Source organism: Carettochelys insculpta, chromosome 2 (assembly GCF_033958435.1).
Source record: "Carettochelys insculpta isolate YL-2023 chromosome 2, ASM3395843v1, whole genome shotgun sequence".
Classification (NCBI taxonomy): Eukaryota; Metazoa; Chordata; order Testudines; family Carettochelyidae; genus Carettochelys; species Carettochelys insculpta.
In genome coordinates, this window is record NC_134138.1 from 117,253,658 (window position 1) to 117,274,217 (window position 20,560).

At 39.6% G+C, this 20,560-nt stretch overlaps 1 protein-coding gene across 4 annotated transcripts in view; it reads right to left on the reverse strand.

Moving 5' to 3' along the window:
* The window catches only part of CDKAL1 (CDKAL1 threonylcarbamoyladenosine tRNA methylthiotransferase), a 665,249-nt gene that overhangs the window by 24,257 nt on the left and 620,432 nt on the right, over positions 1-20,560 (reverse strand). For all 4 annotated transcript variants that reach the window (XM_074985893.1, XM_074985894.1, XM_074985890.1 and 1 more), the window contains 2 exons: positions 17,991-18,074; positions 11,488-11,652 (listed from right to left, as the gene is read on the reverse strand). In XM_074985893.1, the coding sequence (XP_074841994.1) occupies positions 11,488-11,652; positions 17,991-18,074 (249 nt within the window). The remainder of the gene's footprint in view (positions 1-11,487; positions 11,653-17,990; positions 18,075-20,560) is intronic.

Consider the following 20,560-nt stretch of genomic DNA (forward strand, 5'->3'; position numbering starts at 1 on the left):
GCATCATAACACCCCTGCATTTCCAAACACACCTCAATCCTGAAACTGTAATACACTGGAACTCCCTGTCCTGAGCCTCACCTCCCCCGTCTTCTGTCACAACACTACTGCACAATCCTCACACTGCAAACTTGTGTCCTGAGCCCAGCACACTCCTGACCTGCCTGCCCTGAGCCCCTCATACAGCCCAGCCTAAACTCCTGCAGCCTCACATCCACAAGCCTGCGGTTTGCTCAGCACCCCAACACTCCACCTGATCCCAACACTGTCCAACCTGGAGCCCCTCCCTGAGCCAGCAGCCCCTTCTCCACCTCTTCTATGCCCAAATTCCCTCCCAGAGCTTGTACCTTTCACCCCTTCCCACATCCAAATCCCTCACTCCCACCCCAGAGCCTATACCGCCTGTCTCAACCCACTAAGAGTGAGACTGGAGAGCAGGTAAGTCCTTCCCCGAGCCTTGGGGAAGTGAGGAGAGCTTGGGCAGCTGCCACATCCCTGCCACTTCCCTGGGGCTCCCTGGAGCCCCAGGTGAGGGCTGGTGGCTGCTGCTTCCCTGGGGCTCGCAGAGAACACAGGGGGCTGCCATTTCCCCAGGGCTCAGGGAGGCCTGGCAGCTGCCCCTCCCCCCATATCTTGCTGTCCCATATTTGGGACAGGAAGATATGGTTGCCCTAGCGGGGCCAGAGCACAGGGTGTGTCCTGTTTTTCACGTGTACAAAAGGAGAAAATTGTGTAGTGGTGTATCATCACTTTCATAAAACACCTTAGCTGTCCCACTGACATGCAAGGATGACTTTTAGGATGTGTTTTCCAGTATGAGTTTTAACCAGGCAATTCTTTAGATGGACTATAAAAAGCCTTTCTTTCCCCGATATCACTTTATTATTAACTATTTTATTATGTACATTCACCAAGGCCATTTCTTTTTAGCACCCCAAATACAGGACGGATGGTCACCCTACACAAAGCAGCTACACCTCATGAGCATCTGAAGTAAAAATACCATTGACACTGACACTACAAAGGAAACAAACAAAACACAAAATTATAAGCAACATTTCACCCTAAAGCCTGTCCTGCAGGTGGGAGAGAAAAAAACAAGGTGGGTGTGTTCATCTCTTTCCGCATTCTGCAAATTCATCCACAGCTGAATCATCACCTCCAACAGACATATATGAACTATGGGAAACATTCAGAAGCAGAAGTGGGCTAAGGAACTACATAAATTCTATTTAAGTCCTCAGACTAGAATGCATCATACTTGTGGTGGCTTTCTGCATAGGGATGAATTTCACCATATGTACAATGTTTGCTTTATAGTCTAAAGTAAGTTGCTACCATATTTTATTACTTTTAACATTGCAGGACCTGTCTAGTTCTGACGCAATGACAGACAATCTATTCCACCTTATACATCATCAAGAGAATTGCTAGCTAAATTCTGATGCCAAAAGCTATTCTGTTGGTGATAAGTTAGGCAGAAAGAAGCCACTTTGACTTTCATATCCCAGATTGAGAACTGTTAGCCTTCTAATTGAAAACCAAAACCCCACCCAAGAAAACCCCAAACCCAAACCACACCTATTCCATTTTCCTTTCCTCTCCAAGAACAGCTAATCTGTAAGTCACTGAAACAATTTTATCCTTACACTCACACTTTAAGATTCTGAGGCAACACACTTTTCTAAATACACATAGATGGCTTTGTTCCAGTATTGGGAAGAAAAGAAGAAAAATGAATTGATTAATAGGGATCTGACACCCCAGAATATGACCTTTATTTACAATTAGCAGGGAACAAGGATAACATATTAAATAAAGCTGATTAATACATGTAAAAGCAGTAACCAGCTGGATGCCTTGCACTGCACGAGATGGTGGTGCAGAAAAAGAGACAGCACAAGAATGAGTGAGCAAACAGAAGAATAGTATGTTTTCCACCACTCAATGCAAACATTTTTGAATATTGTATCAGATTCTGTTAAATGTAATGCAACTCACTGAATAACCATTTTATACAGCAAATGTTATTTTAAACCTTGTTCAGTGCATTACTTTTAACTAGAAAAAGAATTTTCCCTCATTTATTTTTCTTAAGTTGTGCTGGAAACCATTCATTCTTGGGTAGTGAGCTGTGGAGGAATTTTGCCAAATTTAAGTCTAATGCGGCAACAGTGATGTATTTTTCTTGGACTCCAAACCAGCAGTTTGTAACCTATCCAAGATGATAAGGTTAACAGATTTGAGTGCTAGTCACAGCCAAAGAACATCCGGAGGGAAAAAGGAATGGAGAAAAGAAGTTCAGAGTCAGTAGAGATGAAAGGGAAATGAAGCTCCTCTTTCATTATAGCTAAGGAGCTTTGCTCAGCTCTATAGTAATGGGGTCTTCCAAAAGCCTCATCAGCTTTTTTGAATGACCTACCATAGTCTACCATATCCCAAGCAAACTTAATTAACACAGAGTAAATGTTCTGATAATCTGCTAAGAAAATGTGATATTTTTCTCATGGAACAAACTTTTGAAAGCTTTTATATTTCAAACTAAGGTTCCACTTAAAAAATAATCCTCACAACATAACCAAATGTAAGCACACATTTAGGTGGCCCAAACAACCATTGATGCTACAATTTTAGTACCAGTCTGCACACAACCAGAAATTTAAAAAGAGTATTATGTATCCATTATAGATTTTTCAGAAGATCAGTATTTGGCACCAAGGACTACATCCCTTTCTGCTTGTCCAGTTTAAAATATTATTAATTAGACCAATAGCAGTCACAAAGGAGAAGAAAAATAAACAACAGAAAGTTTAAAAAGAAAACATCTTCACAAGGAGAAATTACAAACCCACCAACGCTGCAAGATTATAACCCATGTTAGACCACAATCTTAAAACATTCTATTTACAGATGGTCTCAACTACTTTAAAACTATGCTATCTTTCCCTTCTATATATTGTACTCCTCCACTTAGGGTTAACAGCTATTGCATCTGATTTGCCTTTTTCTGTTTTACTTCTATCCACCTCCCTCAGCATCTTACTTATTTACTCATAAATTAAAAAAAAAGACAACATAGGTATGGATTGCCTCACCTCCCTCAACATCTTACAACAGGCTTTACTGATTTTTGGTATCACACATGCAACAGAAAAAGTGTACTGCCATAGATGCACTGCCTATTGATTTCCATAAATTTCAGTTTTACCAGGTTCCAGATGGGTGTAGGCTTCCATCTCTCACTATGGCTACTTTTCTTTCAAATCTTCCTGATCAGATTCTATTTTCAGGTTCTTCACAGATCTGTCTCTTTTTATTTAAAAATAAAGCAAAGCGTAAAGTAGAAGCTCTCAGTAATTTTCTACAGTGGCCATAGTATCCTAACTTAGCTCCTTTCTTTTCTTCAAGGTCTTAATAAAATGTAATATTTTTGCTAGAGCTATCCATTAATCAGTTAACTCATGCAATTAACTCAAAAATTAAACACAATTAATCACACTGTTGAACAATATAATATCAACTGAAATTTATGAAAAGTTTTGGATTTTTTCTACATTTTTGAATTTACTGATTTCTACTGCAACATAGAATACAAAATATATGGTGCTCTCTTAATACTTTGATCCCAAATATTTGCACTGTAAAAATAATAAAACAGTATCTTTTAGTTCCTATATGAGTACTAGAGTGCAGATTCTTTATCATGAAAGTGCAACTTACAAATGTAAAGGTTTTTTGTTACATAACTGCTCTCAGAAACAAAACATGTAAAACTTTAGAGCCTTAAGTCCACTCGGTCCTACTTCTTGTTCAGCCTATCTCTAAGACAAACACGTCTGTTTACATTCATGGGAGATAATGTTGCTTATTTACAAAGTCACCTGAAAAGTGAGAAGAGGTGTTTGCATGGCACTTTTGCAGGTGCTGTTGCAAGGTATTTATGTGACAAATATGTTAAATAGTCACATGCCCCTTCATGCTCTGGCTACCACTGCAGAGGACATCCTTCCATGCTGATGATGCTTTTAAAAATGTGCTAATTAAATTTGTGACTGAACTTCTTGGGGAGAACTAGATGTCTCCTACTCTGTTTTACCTGCATTTTGCTGTATATTTCATGTGATAGTCATGGACGATGACCTGGTACATGTCCATTTTAAGAACGCTTTCACAGCAAATTTGACAGAACACAAAGAAGGTACAAACGTGAGATTTCTACAAACAGCTACAGTAGTTGACCCCAGGTTTAAGAATCTGAAGTGTTGGTCAGAATTTGAGAGGGAAGAGGTATGGACCATGCTTTCAGAAATCTTTAAAGAGTAACACTCCAGTGCAGAAATTACAGAACCAACCACCAAAACCAAAATCTACCTTTTTGTGGGTGGCATCTGACTCAGATGATGAAAATGAACATGTGGCAGTCTGCTCTATTTTAGATTGTAATTTAGCAGAATCCAATATCAGCACTGAAAACAAGTCCTTGGAAATGGTGGTTGAAGTGTATACATCAGAATCTTTAGTACATTTAGTAGGTAAATACCTTGCTACACCAACTACAACAGTGCCATGCAAACAGCTGTTCTCACTTTCACGTGACACAAAAAGAGGGTAGCACTATCTCCTGCAAATTATAACCAAACTTGTCTTTATAAGAGATTGGATGAACAAGAAATAGTAATGAGTGGACTTATAGTCTCTAAAATTTTACATTATTTTATTTCTGAATGCAGTTATTTTTTGTATATAATTCCAAATTTGTAAGTTCAGCTTTCACAATAAACAGATTACACTACAGCCCTTGTATTAGGTGAACTGAAAAAATACTATTTATTTTGTTTTTATAGTTCCAGTATTTGTAATAAAAATATAAAATGAACACTTTGTATTCTGTGTTCTAATTGAAATCAATATATCTGAAAATGGAAAAAAAATCCCAAAATATTCAAATAAATGGTATTCTATTAGCAGCACAATTAATTGTGCACTCAATACCTTACTATAACAATTTTTGAATCTTTTGATAGCCCTAATTTTTACCCCAGACACTCTACTTTGTTTCTGACGATCTTCAGTGGATGCTGGGTTTTGTGAGCTCTACTGATTAGTGTAAGAGAATTCCCATCCTTTCTTAGAAGGTCTCTAAAAAAATGTCTCTACAGATAATTTTAGGCTCTCCATCTCATTCCTCTCTGTGACTCCTTTATCCTTTAATTTATTTTCTCATTCTTTGTTCGCTGTAAATCATCAGTTCCAGATATTGTTTCCCATTTTCCACTGTTACAAAACTTTTCTCTGCTACAAAAATGGCACTTGACCAGATTCTATTTCTTGGTCAAACAGTTCTTCCATGTCTCTTTCCAAGGCCTTTTGTACATGTAAATAAGTTTGTCAGTATAAATATACTCTTTAAATTATAGATCCCTAGTAGTAGTGAAATGAAATACGTTATTCCAGCAAACAGGCTTTTTTAGCTGGTATAACTGCACCTACACTAGGGCTTTCGCTGGCATAGCAATGTCAGTAAGGGTATGATTTTTTTCCCCCACACACCTAAACTAAATAGCGATGCCAGTAAAACTTTCTAACATAGACCAACCATAAGTCCTTCAAGCAAGTCTCCAAGTTCAGATATAGAGATCTATTTCTGCTTTAGTAGAGAGCATATTTTTCATCTCTGTATTTTTCTTCCTGTGAGGTGTACTCTTTCTCCCTATGATAAGAGACTCTCCTTTAAACCATGCTTTGTTCACATTTTTTTTGTTTTGGCAGCCTCTAAAGAAGTCTTTTTCTGTTTGCTGACGTGCGAGATCAAATTTGGTTAAGTTTAATGGTCATCTTTCGCTAAGTGACTAGAAAAAAAATCTCGGCTGACTGTGAGAGTGAAGCTTTTCTAGAGTTTAAAGAGACAACCTGAGATGAAACGTCATCTGATATCATGAAAAAAAAACAAACAAAAAAAAAAACCCAGGCAAACACCGACTGACTGACCGAGCACTGGGGAGGCTCATTCCCTGGGTTTCTCTGCTGACTGCTACTCGCGTCTCCCAAAGAGCCCTTTTTTATTTTTAAAAACTTTAACCTCGAGACCAAGCTCAGAATTATGAAACAAGAAAGATTATAAATATGGAACTCTGGCAGAACTGGTTCACACAAAGGGTAATAAAACACATGGAACAAATTACCATGGATAGTGACTGAAACAGAGTATAAATTAGCTGAAGAGATACTCACATTACATTTGAAAATGTAGAAAACATCCAGAAGTATTCAAATGTATGGTATTCTATGACTATTTAACTGCACAATTAATTGTGTGATTACTTTTTTTTTTTTTTACTATCACAATTAATTTTTGAATTGTTTGATAGCCCTAATTTTTGCCCCAGACACACTGCTCAGTTTCTGGCCATCTTCACCGTAAGCAGAATTTTCACTAATGGAGCTCTGGACAGAGTTTACAACAGCCTAATCCAGGACAAATCTGGGGAGAATCTAATCTTCATAGTTTACTAGTTTGAAAGTAACCTTCCTATGAATTATTGTACCAGTACCCTTGTCAGTGGCTCTTACTAAAAATTCTACTTTTAAGGCTAAAATTTGGTCTGGATAAGTTACAGGTGTGCAGTACTTGAAAATATAATACACCTACTACAGTCCCTAGATCTGTTCACTTGAAGGCTGTGAATTCTTAATTCCAGAGCCCTTGAATATGAGGCTCACATTTTCCAACTGAGGATGAGTTTTTAAATTTCAGGGCATGTTGTTAGGCCCATCTATTCACTCAGGCTTTTTCTAAGAGTTTGACAGTGGAATTTGACAGGGAGGGTAAATGTGAGAGGAAGATTGTATTATCCTTAACCCAACATGTATTCACCTTATCTATGCATCATATGTATTTTCATACTTCTGATTCCAGTTCCCTGACTGCCTGAGCCTCACCCATTGTTGTCAAATAGGGCACCATTTTGCCTAATTTTGTAGTGTATTTTGAGTGCTCTCTGTGAGCTAATCACGGAAAACTCTTGGAAGGTATTCAGCAGACAGGAAACATGTTTCTATTTTTTTAAGTGCTGATCAACTGGACCCTAAACCTGATCTCCTTGGCCCGGGTTAGAACCTCCTTCTGCATGCCGCCTCCCCCCGAAGACTCTCCAACCCCTGCTCTAAGACAAAACCCCTTTCCACACCTAAACTATCTCTCGAATTCCAACCCGCCTGCACCTGAACTCACTCCCAGATCCTACAGCCACACCTTCTGCCACAGCCCTGAGCCCACTCCTAAACTCTGAATGCCTTGGCTTCAGCCCACAGACACCCCCCCCCACCCCCTGAACTCCTCAATTCTGGCCCTGCTAAAGCCATGAGCACTGGCTCAGCCTGCTGAGGGGGGAAGCCATAGGAAGCCTCTGCACCCCTGGTGGATCTGTGCATGGCCCATGATTGATTTCTTTCTGTGGACTGGTGTTCCTGATAGAAAAAAAGGTTCCCAACACCTGATTTAAATTCTCTGTCTGAGGTTTCTCCCATTATACAACTGATACTCAGTTTTCCTCTGTTCAAGCTGGTTGGCTGCCTTTTTTTTTTTAAACATACAACTTTGCATTGTGAGGATATCAATTGTAAAAAAAATTATTCCCTTTGGCACATCATAGTTTGCTCTTAAAAGTGTGTACAGTTTTTAAATATTCTTCTGTTTTCAGCAGTATTTCTCAAAAAGAGAGTATTCCTGGAAACAGTAACAGCTTTCAAAACAGCACATACTTCTGGTGGGTTCTCTGAAACAGTGACTATAATTCTAAATAATGCTTACGGTACACTGAGGAGAACATATTCACTTTGCTGCACCACTGCAATATCCATAGCCATCTATGATGCCGGTCATGGCCAAAAGCCAGCATTCCATCCTATTAAGCAAGGCACTATGTATGTTCTCAACTAAGACATGTACAGAAGTCTCATTAACTTCACTGGGAGTAAACCATGTGCTCTATGATTAGGTGCTTTGTTCAATAGGAATGGACACAAGTATATCCTTAAATGCTTCACTGAGATGGGGCCTGTATGCTTCTTATTCACTCCTCTTGCTCTATACTGCTGCTACTGAAATTCAGATGCCTCTTCAAATGACTGCCCCCTTGAAACCTGTTCCATCCCAGCAGACAGTGAAAAGTTGAGACAAGGACTTTGCAACAAGAGGATCACTGAGAGAAGCAGAAAAGGGCCCAATACTGGTCACATTGTATGTAAATCTATCTTAAAAACTAGATATCTCAGGCACTTGTGTTGCTGGCTGCAAGATACTGGCTTCTAACTATAAGAGCTTCTGGCTGTCTAAGGGAGGGCTGCACTGAGTGACAGAAGTCTGATGGCTCATAAAAGAAGCCTCTGGTGACCATCTTAGAGCTGTCAATTCCTTGAAGCCTCAAACCTGACTCTAATGCCATCTTGTTTGTGTGTGGAAGGGAGTGGGTAGGCAGGAGGGCTGCATGAACAAACATTTAAAATTTCTTCTCCATCCCACATACTGTTTATAACTTGTAACTGTGAAAAGGCTAATAAAAATGCACACGTTTTGCATTTCCTGTTTCAAAAAACCAGCATGGTGGCTGATCCAGTCTTGGGCAGAAAAGTTCAGGTGGGAAGTCTTCAGAAGGCTAAACCAAGTCCACATGCTTTTCACTCTGACATCAAGTATAGGTCTTTGCATCAAAAAAGTGTCAGTTTTGGAAAACTGCAAGTACTTACTACACTTATGTTTAAAAAAATTAATCAAGAGAGATTACTTAGCACTGTGATCCTAACAGATGCCAGTTCACTGTGCTCCAAAAGGATACCAGTCACTTGTCAGATGCCTATTAGCTAATGTTGATGAATTATTTCATACGTATTTGTGAATATGTTGTCTGTTCTTTCATTGCAGTATTCTATAAGCAGAAGCATATTTCCCTCTGCTGTTGCATACCATGTACAATGCTCATTTTTCCTAAGGCGCTCTCTTTTGACATACACATCTGTACACTGTTTAGCTAAATTCAGAAAGCAGGAATTAATGTAAAAGTTTTTTTAACATATCTATATCAGTAACTCATCAACCCTAAAAAGTTTTATATGTCAATGTGAGTCTTGATATACTAAGTGGTTCAGTGATTCTGAAGCTACTTATCAGTCGGCCTTTCTTTTGTCAAAGAAAATTAACTAGATGGGGGAGAGAATCAAAACAATAACAGGAAATGAATGGAAGTTCCTCTTAGGGTCAAGGACAGGGCAAGCAGAGTTAGCAGCGAGAGAAAGGTGTCCACCTTTGTGTGCGTTAAAGGCTTGTTTTGACTGGAAATTATCACACACTTTGGCAGGAAGGTAGAGGGAACTTGGAACAAAACGCACTAAAAACACAACCTAATTTGAAAGAAAAAAAAACATAACAAAAAAGCCACCCCCCACAAAAAAACCCCCCAAAAACATAAAACCACACCTCAAGATTTTGCAGGCCAATCTCATGATTTTTGATCTCTTGAGGATGGCAATACTTCCAAGCCCTGTTCCACTTCTACAGGCAGAAGGAAAATAGGTATTTTTCAAGATGTCTCCATCCCTTCAATTGGTTGTGTGGGAATACATATGAATATAACATATTATAAATATAAGTGGGACTGCATGCTGCTCTTTACACTTCTGTTTTCTTTCTATAAGCCAAAGACACCAAAGATGGTCGCCATGCAGTTTTTGCAAAACATTTCTCAGCTAGAATTTTCTGAAGCTGATGTGTTCGAAAAAATATTGTCCCTCAAAATTTTGCCACTCAGCCCTAATAATAAATATTTAAAATGTTCTTTCTTCTGAGTAAAAGGCAATAGAGAAAAAAATGACAGTGCAATTTTATGTATTACCTACGAGATTATATAAAGAAAGCACCAGAATCATTTTAGACAGATATCTGTTAGTGGGAAATGCTGAAGCTAACTGCTGCAAGTGTAAAACAACTGAAGCATGGTTCAGAACCTTCAGCTTCCTACTACTGAAGATGGCACAGAGAGCTACAGTTCTAGGTCCTGCAGTATTACCTTCACATGTCCGATTAACAAACTACCAGGAATACGATGCCTTAAAGGAACAAACTCTTAAACAGCCCAAAAAGTTATGAAAGCCATTTAAGGGTTTCATATCCCTGCTGTTGCCTCACATTTGGACATTACAGGAGCTGGTCAAATGACAGCAGCACATCATTTGGGAACTTTGCACCTTGACTGTATTTCATTTTAATATACTGTCTCTCTATTTTAATATACAAACTATCAGCCAGCATCTAGTTTGCTTATTCCCATGCTACAAGCTTTTGGGAGCACTTACTTAGTTTAATAAGAGCTTAATGAGAGCTCTGGTTCTGTTTCAGTGGATTATTTTAAAAAACATTGTGATGAGAAACACACAAACCCAGCTGTGATGAAATAGTTATGAAGTCCAATGGGACCTTTTTGAGATTTTGGTTGCTTCCTCACTTTACGGTCCTATGACTGGCAAAAACAAACATACATACAGTACACACAAATGCAGTTATTGTATTTCGTGATGTGCCAAACACCTTTATTGTATGTACAGATTTATTATACTCTTGCACCTTTACAGGGTACCATTCTAACATATCTGAGCATTAGTCCACAATCATCCATTAAAAAAGAGAATCTCCAGCTGCACTGATGCAAATGTTTTTTCTTATTAATTGTTGTCTACAATTTACTGTAAAAAGGAAAAAAGCAGCAAGGCATCTAATAAATTGTCAGGTACCTTTCTTCCACACACTAAACTTTGGTGCCCCTAACAATCGTGCTGGAGAAAGGACATCAAATGATGCCTAGAAATGTGATACAAATTTTCATTTCACACTCCATCAGCTTTTAGAACAGGAGCACTATGAGCTGTAAGAGAACACTTGGCAAGCTAGGATATTTGCCAGCGTATAAAATACAGGATCAAGTTACTTTTACAATAAAGAAAAAAAAAATTTTTTTTCATGACTAAAATCAGCTGTCTTGCCTTTACCATATATGTAAAAAGCATATAGTATTTCTCTCCTCTGGTGAAATCTGAACTTCTGGAAAGACATACACTGAGGTATTTTAATACAGGCTTAAAATTAATGCATTACACACGACAAATATTTTGAAAAATACACACTTCTGTCCTAAAGTTTACTAGGTTAGAAATATACTGGGGATTATATAATCACTGGAGTTAAAATCTTTTCACTGCTAATAATTTCTTTCCTTGTTTTACATCCTGGAACAAGAAACAAGCTTATTATTGTCTTTAGAGGAAAAACACATCAGCTAAAACATCTTTTAAATTCAGATTTCAAACTGTCAGAAGATTAAACTTCTGGTATATATAAAAGGTGAACTATAAATGAAAACAGAAACATAGTTTATAATCATAATGCTTGAACAACTGCTGTTTTACTGGTCTAGTAAAGCAAAAATGTCTTTTACTCACCTCTGTTATACCAGAAACCTCTCCTTTTGCTAACGGTCTGGTGATGGATGGCGTGAACACATTGGAATCTGACACTGGCCTCCCCTTCATAAAATGTTTCCCTGCTTCATAAATGTTCACTTCTATCATTTTACCCATGAATTTAGGGTCCTTTGGCACGAGAACCTTGAAAAGAAATTGCTGAGATAGTACATACACATTTCCTATGTAGAATGTCACAGGACTCAGTCAACACAGACTTCATTCAGAAACCAGAATTTTGGTGAAAGGCCAGTGTGAAACTTCACAAACTCAAATCTCATTGACCTGTATGCTCCAAGTTTCCCTAAACCATGTTTGTTGGGTAACAGCTCCCATTTGTGTTCCCAAAAAGCTACTCAGCATTAGGTATGCTCTTTTCAACTATGCTCCCCATCCTGACACCTCTAATAGACAAATGGGTTGGGGAGAGAAGCAAAATTAAGAACCAGATCCAAACACCTGCTAAGGTAAGGTAATGTATTCAAAATAGCTCTAGTAGATGTCATTAAGAGATGAAAACAAAGATTTAGAGACATGATAATCTATTGGTTCTTCAGCTGTAAGATCTTCAGGGCATAAACAAAGTCTGTATGTGTTTATACAGAACTTCACCCTTGTCTTGACTGTGGCCTCTTGGGATATGTCCACATTTCAGTGTGAGCCCAGGATTTGCACTCAGGGTCACGAGCCTAATTCACTCCCCCCGCAACCGCCCCCGCATCTACACACAAATTGCTTTAACTCATCACTGTGATCCAGGATTCCAGACTCCATGGAGGTGGAGGGTCTCAGCTTGAATCAAGCCAGTACCCAGCAGTCAAGACCAATTGCTTTGCAGTATATATGTAGCCCCACTGGACTCATGCTCTGTAAGTCTAAACAAAAGAATTCCATAATTCCATGGGTCAACTTATTTTGTCCTCTGGACAGTTGTTTTTCCACACTGTACCATGAAAAAAGGGCTAGAGCAGCCACGTTTTGGAAGGGTGCTAGCAAGTCTAGGATATGGTAGTTGAATCTAGACCCACATATTGCAATGTAGACTCTGAAGTCCCAAGGTAGGACCCAGCCTTCAAGAACTTCTAACCTGAGTTACACGTGAGTGTAGACACTCAAGCCTTATGTTAACAAATCCAGGATCTGCTAATTAGAGTTTTACTAACCTTGGGCTTACACTGTAGTTTAGATATATTATTGATGTTATAATGGAATAGATATTAAAACAAGAACATCTTCATTCTCTTTATACAGCAGTTCTTTCAATATAACTAAATTATCATAAAATACACTAAGAACATAGTATCAGAGAGGTAGCCGTGTTAGTCTGTAGCTTCGAGAACAACAAAAAGTCTTGTGGCACCTCACTGACTGACAGATATTTTGGAGCATAAGCTTTTGTGGGCAAAGACCCGCTTCATCAGAGCATCTGATGAAGCGGGTCTTTGCCCACAAAAACTTATGCTCCAAAATATCTGTCAGTCAGTGAGGTGCCACAAGACTTTTTGTTGTTCTCGAAGCTACAGACTAACACGGCTACCTCTCTGATATGTGTAGTATTTTATAATTCCCTGCGAATTTCACAGAACATGGACAACATACTACAAACTCTTCTTATTCATGTGTTCTATTTATACTATTGCTAATAAAGCAAGAGAAATGAGATCTTTTAAAACACATTGGAATACTTTTTCTTGATACATTAACAAATGTCATAACAAAGATTTTAATAACAGGGAATTATAATTGAACTAAAATATTTCAGGAACAACCAGGATTAAAAGTGCATTTACTTAACCACTTACTCAAATTCCTAAACACATACCCCTAATTTCTCAAACTGCTTTTGAATGAGAGGCTTATTTGTGGTACACTACTCTGTCAGCAATTCTTATCAGGCCTGACATATTCCTTTCACCTAGCGCACTATTGTTATAATCTGTATCTAAATGGTGTTATGTAATGTATCACTGGAAAGCCAATAACTCAGTGATAAGCAATATTCTTGTGTAATAAGTCAGAACATAAGAATAGCCATTCCGGTCCAGCTAGCCCAGTGCCTTGTCAGCCAACCACGGCTGTGTCAGATGCTTCAGAGGAAATGAACAGAAGAGTGCAATTTATTGAGTCATCTACTCCAACGTCAAGTCCCCATTTCTAACATGGGGTTATGTCCCTGACAAGTTCACTAGCAGTTACTGATGGACCTGTGCTCCATGAATTTTATTCTTTTGTGAACCTAAATATGCTTTTGGCCTTCATAACATCCTCTGATGAGTTCTGCAGGTTGGCTGTATGTTGTGTAAAGAAGTAGTCCTTTAGTTTGTTTGTTTTAATCCTGCTGCCTATTGATTAGATTGGATGACCCGTTTCATGTGCTACATGAAGGAAAAAGTAATGCTTCATTGTTCATTTTCCCACAGCATTCATGATTTTGTAGATATCTGTCATATCTTCCCACAGTTATCTCTTCTCCAAGATAAAAGAGTCCTGTTCTTCTTCATCTCTCTTCATATGGACATTGTTTCCACACCCCTAATTATTTGTTGTCCTTTTCTACATTTTTTTCTTTCTAAAATGCCTGTTTTGACATAGGCTGACCAGAACTGCTTACAGTATTCAAAGTATGGGCATATCATGGATTTATGTAGCATCATTGTAGTATTTTCTGTCTTATTATATATTCATTTCTTAATGGTTCCTAACATTCTTAGTTTTCTGGACGGCTGCTGCATACTGAGTGGATGTTTTCAGTCAACTATCCAAAATGACTCCAAGATCTTTTCCTCAAGTGGCAATAGCTAATTCAGACCCCATAATTTTGTATGCATAGCTGGGATTATTCTTTGCAACATACATCTCCTTTCCATTTATCAACACTGAATTCCATTTCTTGTTGTGTGAACAAGCTACCCAATTTTGAGAAATCCCTTGTAACTTCTTGTAATCTGCTTTGGACTCAAGTATTTTGAGTAATTTAGTAGTGTCTGCAAACTTTGACAATTCACTGTTTACCCCTTTTTCCAGGTTATTTCTGTGCATGTTGAATAGCACAGTTCCAGTTCAGCTCCTTGGGGAACACGGCTACTTAGCTCTTTAACTGTGAAAACTAACCTATTATTGCTACCCTTTAACCAGTTACTGGTCTATGAGAGAATCTTACCTCTTATTCCATTATTGTTTTCTTTACTTAACAGTCTTTGGTGAGGGACTTGAAAAAGGCTTTCTGAAAGTTCAAATCTCTCTCTCTCTCTATATATATATATTAAAGACTGTCTGTCTGTACTATGTTTATTCAACAACTCCTCTTAAATCACAAGAGCTACAACCACAAAATTTGGTATGCAGTTTCTTCTTATCCTAACTTAAACCAAGGTCAGGGTTAGGTGTTCCTGGAAAGTGGGAAATGCCTGAAATCACAGAATTCCCAGAACATGGAAAGGGAGGGGCAGACAGGAGGGACATGATACTGAGAGTAGCTGCTGGGGAGACAGCTGCACCACCAAGAGACAGGCCAGAAGAGCTGAGGTTCCACCATCTTGACTGCCAGAGAGACTGGGTAAGTAGCTCTTCTATCCCAAACTCAGAGTATACCCCCTCCCATGAAGAGCCTACAATCTGCAGAGGGAGCTGCTGGAGGGAGAGGCAGCTAGAAGAGGGGCAGCCCCTGCACCTTGGCCCTCCCTAGACAACCTGCAGGCAGTGGAGGGGGGAGTGATGGAGGGGGAGCTGACCAAAGCCTGCCCCCCAGACAACCTGCAGGCCTCAGAAGGCAGCTTGAGGGAGGACAGCCTCCAGAACCTGCCCCTCCCAGACAGCCAGCAGACTACATGTGGACAACTGTAGGGGTGGAAACTGGAGAAGGGGCACCCCCTGCAGCCTGACCCCGCCCAGACAGTCTCTAACCCATAGAGGGCAGCTGGGGAAGGGGTAGGTCCCCAGAGCCTGGCTCCCCTCCGAGACAGCCTGTAGCCCGTAGGCTATGGGGTAGTTCTGACTGAGGTAGGGGCAGCCCCAAAAGCCTGGTCAACCCCAAGACAGCCTGTAGCCTGGAGGTGCGGGGCAGCCCCCAGAGCCTGACTAGCCTCTGGAGTGCCCCACCAAACAGGCCGGAGAGGGTTGTGGGAGGCTGGGGGGTAGCCCCCAAAGTGCTGACCCCCAGACCAGTACAGGGTTGGGGGGGGAGAGCTGGAGGCCTTGGTCAGCCCGCAAAGTGCTGCCCTCCCCCATCAGTCTGCAGGATGTGCCCAGAACTACCCCAAGCAAAGACCCCTGGAGAAGCTGCAGGCCGGCTGGGAGCAGCCCCCAGAGTGCTGCCCCCTGCCTCCCGTGTCCAAGGTGGGGGACTAGCTGGAAGCCACGACGAGCCTTCAGAGCCCCAGCCTCCCCTCCCCCAGGAGGAGTTGCTGCACGGGGAGTGCAGCCCTTGACCCATGAGAGCAGCTGCCACTGCAGCAGCTTCATCCTCACGGCCATGGATGACTCCCGTAAACTCCCCACTTCCCAGCCCCCTGTCTTGAGACCCTGCCCTAACTTCTGCACCTCCCACCACCCTTGACTTCTCCACCCCCACTTTGAGCCCCACCAATCCTCTGCTCTAAGCCACCCGCTTCTTGCCTCTCCTCATGCCTGCACCCTCTCTGCAGCCTTAAGTTTTCTTAATTTTTGAAAAACACTACAATTAAAAAAAAGCATGGGCATTTTTTATTAATTTTCAAAAAAATAATTCAGTTAAAGAGCCGCGCGATGCTGAGTACATTTGCTATTATATTACATCAACTGGATAACCCTTGCATGTTGAATAGTAACAGAGAGAAAGCTGTGCTAGTCTATATACTATCAAAACAAAAAAGTGCTACTGGACTGCTTTTTTGTTTGGATAACCATTGTCCATGTCTGTTGACCCTTCAAAGAACTCTAATAGACTGGCGAGGCATAATTTCCCTTACAAAAGGCATGACAATTCTTCCCTAATATATTGTGTTTATTTATGAGTTTCATAATTCTATCCTTCACTATAATTTCATCCAATTTCTGTGGTGCTGAAATTAGATTTATAAACCTGTAATTGCCAGGACTTCCTCTGCAGCCTTCTGGAAAATTGGCATCATTTACCTATCTACCAGTCATCTGGTATAGAGGCTGGTTGAAGTGTTAAGATACATACCACAACCTGAAGTTTTGCAATTTCCGATTTGAGTTTCTTCAGAACTCTTGGCTGAATACCATCTAGTCTGGTGACTTATTACTGTTTAATTTGCTCCAAAACCTCCTCTACTGACATCTGAATGTGGGTCAGTTCCTCAGAAATGTCATATAATAAGATTGGCTCAGTGAAAGCCTATGCAAAGAATACATTTAGATTCGCTGAAATGACCTTGTTTTTCTTAAGTTCATCTTCAGCATCTCAATTATCCAGTGACCGCACTGATTGCTAATAAATTGTAATGTGTTATTGTCTCTTTAAAGGCACAATGAACCTGTTATTTCTCTGAGGGGTTCAGGTGAGAGATGCACACTTCACATTCCGGGGAAATTCAGGACTGAGAGAGTTCTGTTATTACCTTTTTGGTTGTAACCAGTGCTGGTTAAAGTCAGTGGGGCTACAGACAGGCTGCTGGGGTCAGACCTGGAAGCCAGGGCACTCTAGCACAAAGGCACTTCGGGTGACCTGATTGCTTGTCAGTTTGCTGTGAGCATTCCAGGGTGGAAATCATAGCAGCAAAGCATTGTAAGACAGTCAGGGCTGCAGGTCAAATGGAGACAATACTGGAAGAGATCTACCACATACTATGCATAAAATTAGATACGTACTTCCAATGCTATCTGGCAGCAAAAGGAATTAAATTAAATTATGCATTGCAAACAGTCATCACCAATATCCTCTCTCTACATGGCAGATGAAATGCCATACTCAGGATTACTGCTTAACTTTATATTTTTCAAAAACAAATGAAATACAGACAATTGTAAGAAAATTGAATTAGCCCTTATTTGTCTAGGGACAAATTGTCTGTATTTAAATATTGGTAATAATTTTTTGAGAAGGGTATTTTTAGTCCAGAAAGATTATATTCTATGTGGAAGAATTTCATTTTATTTGTTTAAGATTAAGTACTGTAAGTCTAAACAAGAGTGGCAAGAGCTCTTTCTGAATCTTTCTAGCCTTTTTCCTATTCTTTTAAAACAAATTTTGGTGAATTGCATTGTTTAGAAGTGCTATCTGAAAAATTACTAGAAGTCATCGGTTTCTTATGTCTATCCATGAACACAAATACCCATTCATATTCTAAGATTCATTTGACAGCTACAATACACCACAAGTGCAGAATCTCCCATTAATGAGTCTAGATAGCTTTACTCCTCTTGATAGGCAACATTTGTTTCTTTGCCTGTAGCACTTTTACTGTTGACCTGGTTCAGCGAGATCACTAGAAAGTAAAGAGAAAATTACTAAGATTTTAATTTAGTTTATTTTACAGTACCTGCTCATAGAATTGATTGTGAGCAACATAAAACTGGGAATCAAAAGATTCTTCTGTTACCAGAACACTCTGTCTCTCACCAACCTGGAAAATAGAAAAGTAAAGCAATGAGTTTGAGTAAAACCCATAAAATACTCCCTGAACAAGTATGCCTCCAGAAACCGCCTCTTAAATATAACAGAGTACCTTTGGCAGTGAACACAAGAAAATTACATGAATTAAACTGCCTGTAAGATAATATTAACCATCTGATTACATGAAATTAACATAGCTTGAAATTTAAGCAACTTCTGAGTTATTTTTGTAGTGTAGACACAGCCACCGTGTATTTTAGACATACCTTTTTGTCCCCTACCCCAAACATCAAACAAAGCCTAAACATCTTTCTATATTTTGCAATAACTTGTAAAAATAAGCTAGATACAGGCTGCTGCTAGATCCAACTGCACAGAAGTTTCACAATGAAACAGTATCAGAGGGGCAGCTGTGTTAGTCTTTATCCACAAAAACAATGAGAAGTCCTGTGGCACCTTATAGATTAATAGATTTTTTTGGAGCATAAGCTTTCATGGGCAAAGACCCACTTCGTCAGATGCATGTATCTGACATTCCAGAGGCAGGTCTAAATATACAGGCTGATGAAAAGTAGGGAGTACCAATTAAGAGGAAAGCCATAGTTGACGAGGTCCATTCATTCAGGGAGTGTGTGGCCCACTTCCAGTAGCGGATGTGGAGGTGTGAACACCAAGAGTGGAGAAACTGCTTTTGTAGTTGGCCAGCCATTCCCAGTCTTTGTTGAACCCTTGATTGATAGTGTCAAACTTGCAAATGAACTGTAGCTCTGAGATTTCTCTTTGGAGTCTGTTTTTGAAGGTTTTTGATGCTGGATGGCTACTTTTAAATCTGCTACTGAGTGTCCAGGGAGATTGAAATGTTCTCCTACAGGTTTGTGTACGTTACCATTCCTGATATCTGATTTGTGTCCATTTATTCTTTTATGTAGAGACTGTCCAGTCTGACCAATTTACATGGCAGAGAGCCATTGCTGGCACATGATGGCATGTATCACATTAGGAGATGTGCAGGTGAATGAGCCCCTGACGGTGTGGTTAATGTGGTTAGGTCCTGTGATGGTGTTGCTGGTGTAGTTATGTAGGCAGCGTTGGCACCAAAGTTTGTAGAAGGATTGGTTCCTGAGTTAGAGTTACTGTGGTTGGTATATAGTTGCTGGTGAGAATTTGTTTCAGGTTGGTGGGCTGTCTGTAGGCGAGGACTGGCCTGTCTCCCAAGGTCTGTGAGAGTGAGGGATCATTGTCCATGATGGGTTATAGATCACTGATGATGCACTGGAGAGGTTTTAGCTGGGGGCTGTATGTGATGGCCAGTGGTGTCCTGTTATTTTCCTTGCTGGGCCCATCTTGGAGCAGGTGGCTTCTGGGTACTCTGTCAATCTGTTTCCTCAATTTCTCAGGTCGATATTGTAGTTTTAGGAAAGCTTGGTAAAGGTCTTGTAGGTGTTTGTCTGAGGGATTGGAGCAAATGTGGTTGTAATAGTAATAACCATCTGTGAGTAACAAGGAATTATGAAACTGGAAAATCTCTTGATAAAGCAAGACCATTTTTCACATTTTTTTCCAGAATTCTTGATCTACATTTTCCACACTGGACAGTCAAAAACCAAAACTGGTTTATTCTTCATAAACCATCTTTCTCGCCTCCCTCATCAGCGATATCACAATGCTGTTTGTGACATCACATTTATTCCCATGGCAATATGTGTAGTCATCACTGGATTTTCACTGATGGATTGAAAAGACTGACTATGAGGAGAAAATATCTTAACAAAACACACAGATTCAATAACATTCAATAGAGCGTAAACAGTGAACAAAACATTTGTAACATATTTTTTGTTGCTAAACATGGCCCTTTGTGAATGTTATCTTTTAAAAGGCATCAGTCATACTTTATGACATTACCAAAATGTTGAGCATGGAAAACTCAATGTATTGAGAGATAGGCCTGAGTAGTCAAGTATAGGACAAGATCTAAATTTTTTAAAGTTCAGAGGTGTTTGAAAGAATGGTTTTAGTTTGATTCATTTTTATACTGCCTTAGAAAGACTTTTCCATACCTCAGAGATATTCATACTCAAGTTTTTAGCTTGGGCCAACTGTAGCTGAATGTTTTATCTAGACGTAAACTGGATTTTTATTGACTTGTTTGACAAATTCATTCTTCATGTTACTCATCAACATGTCCTAGCTTTTAAGCATTTAGTATATGTAAGCAAAATTGCGTTAAAGACCACCTGTCTCTGGAAAAAAAATCACTTCTGTCACATCTGAGACTTGGCTGTTAAACAGAAACTGAGAGGCCCTTCTATGAAAGAATCACTTTTGGAAAGCTGGAAAGACCCAGATCATATTTTGCACAGTTCAAGTAGTTAATAGTGAAGAATAAACATATTAACCATAACTGTTGGATTTTCTCTAAAAATTAGCAGAAATAAACGTGGGTTAAGAGCTGGCGGAAACTAGATAGTGAGACTCTTAGAAAACTGTGCTTTT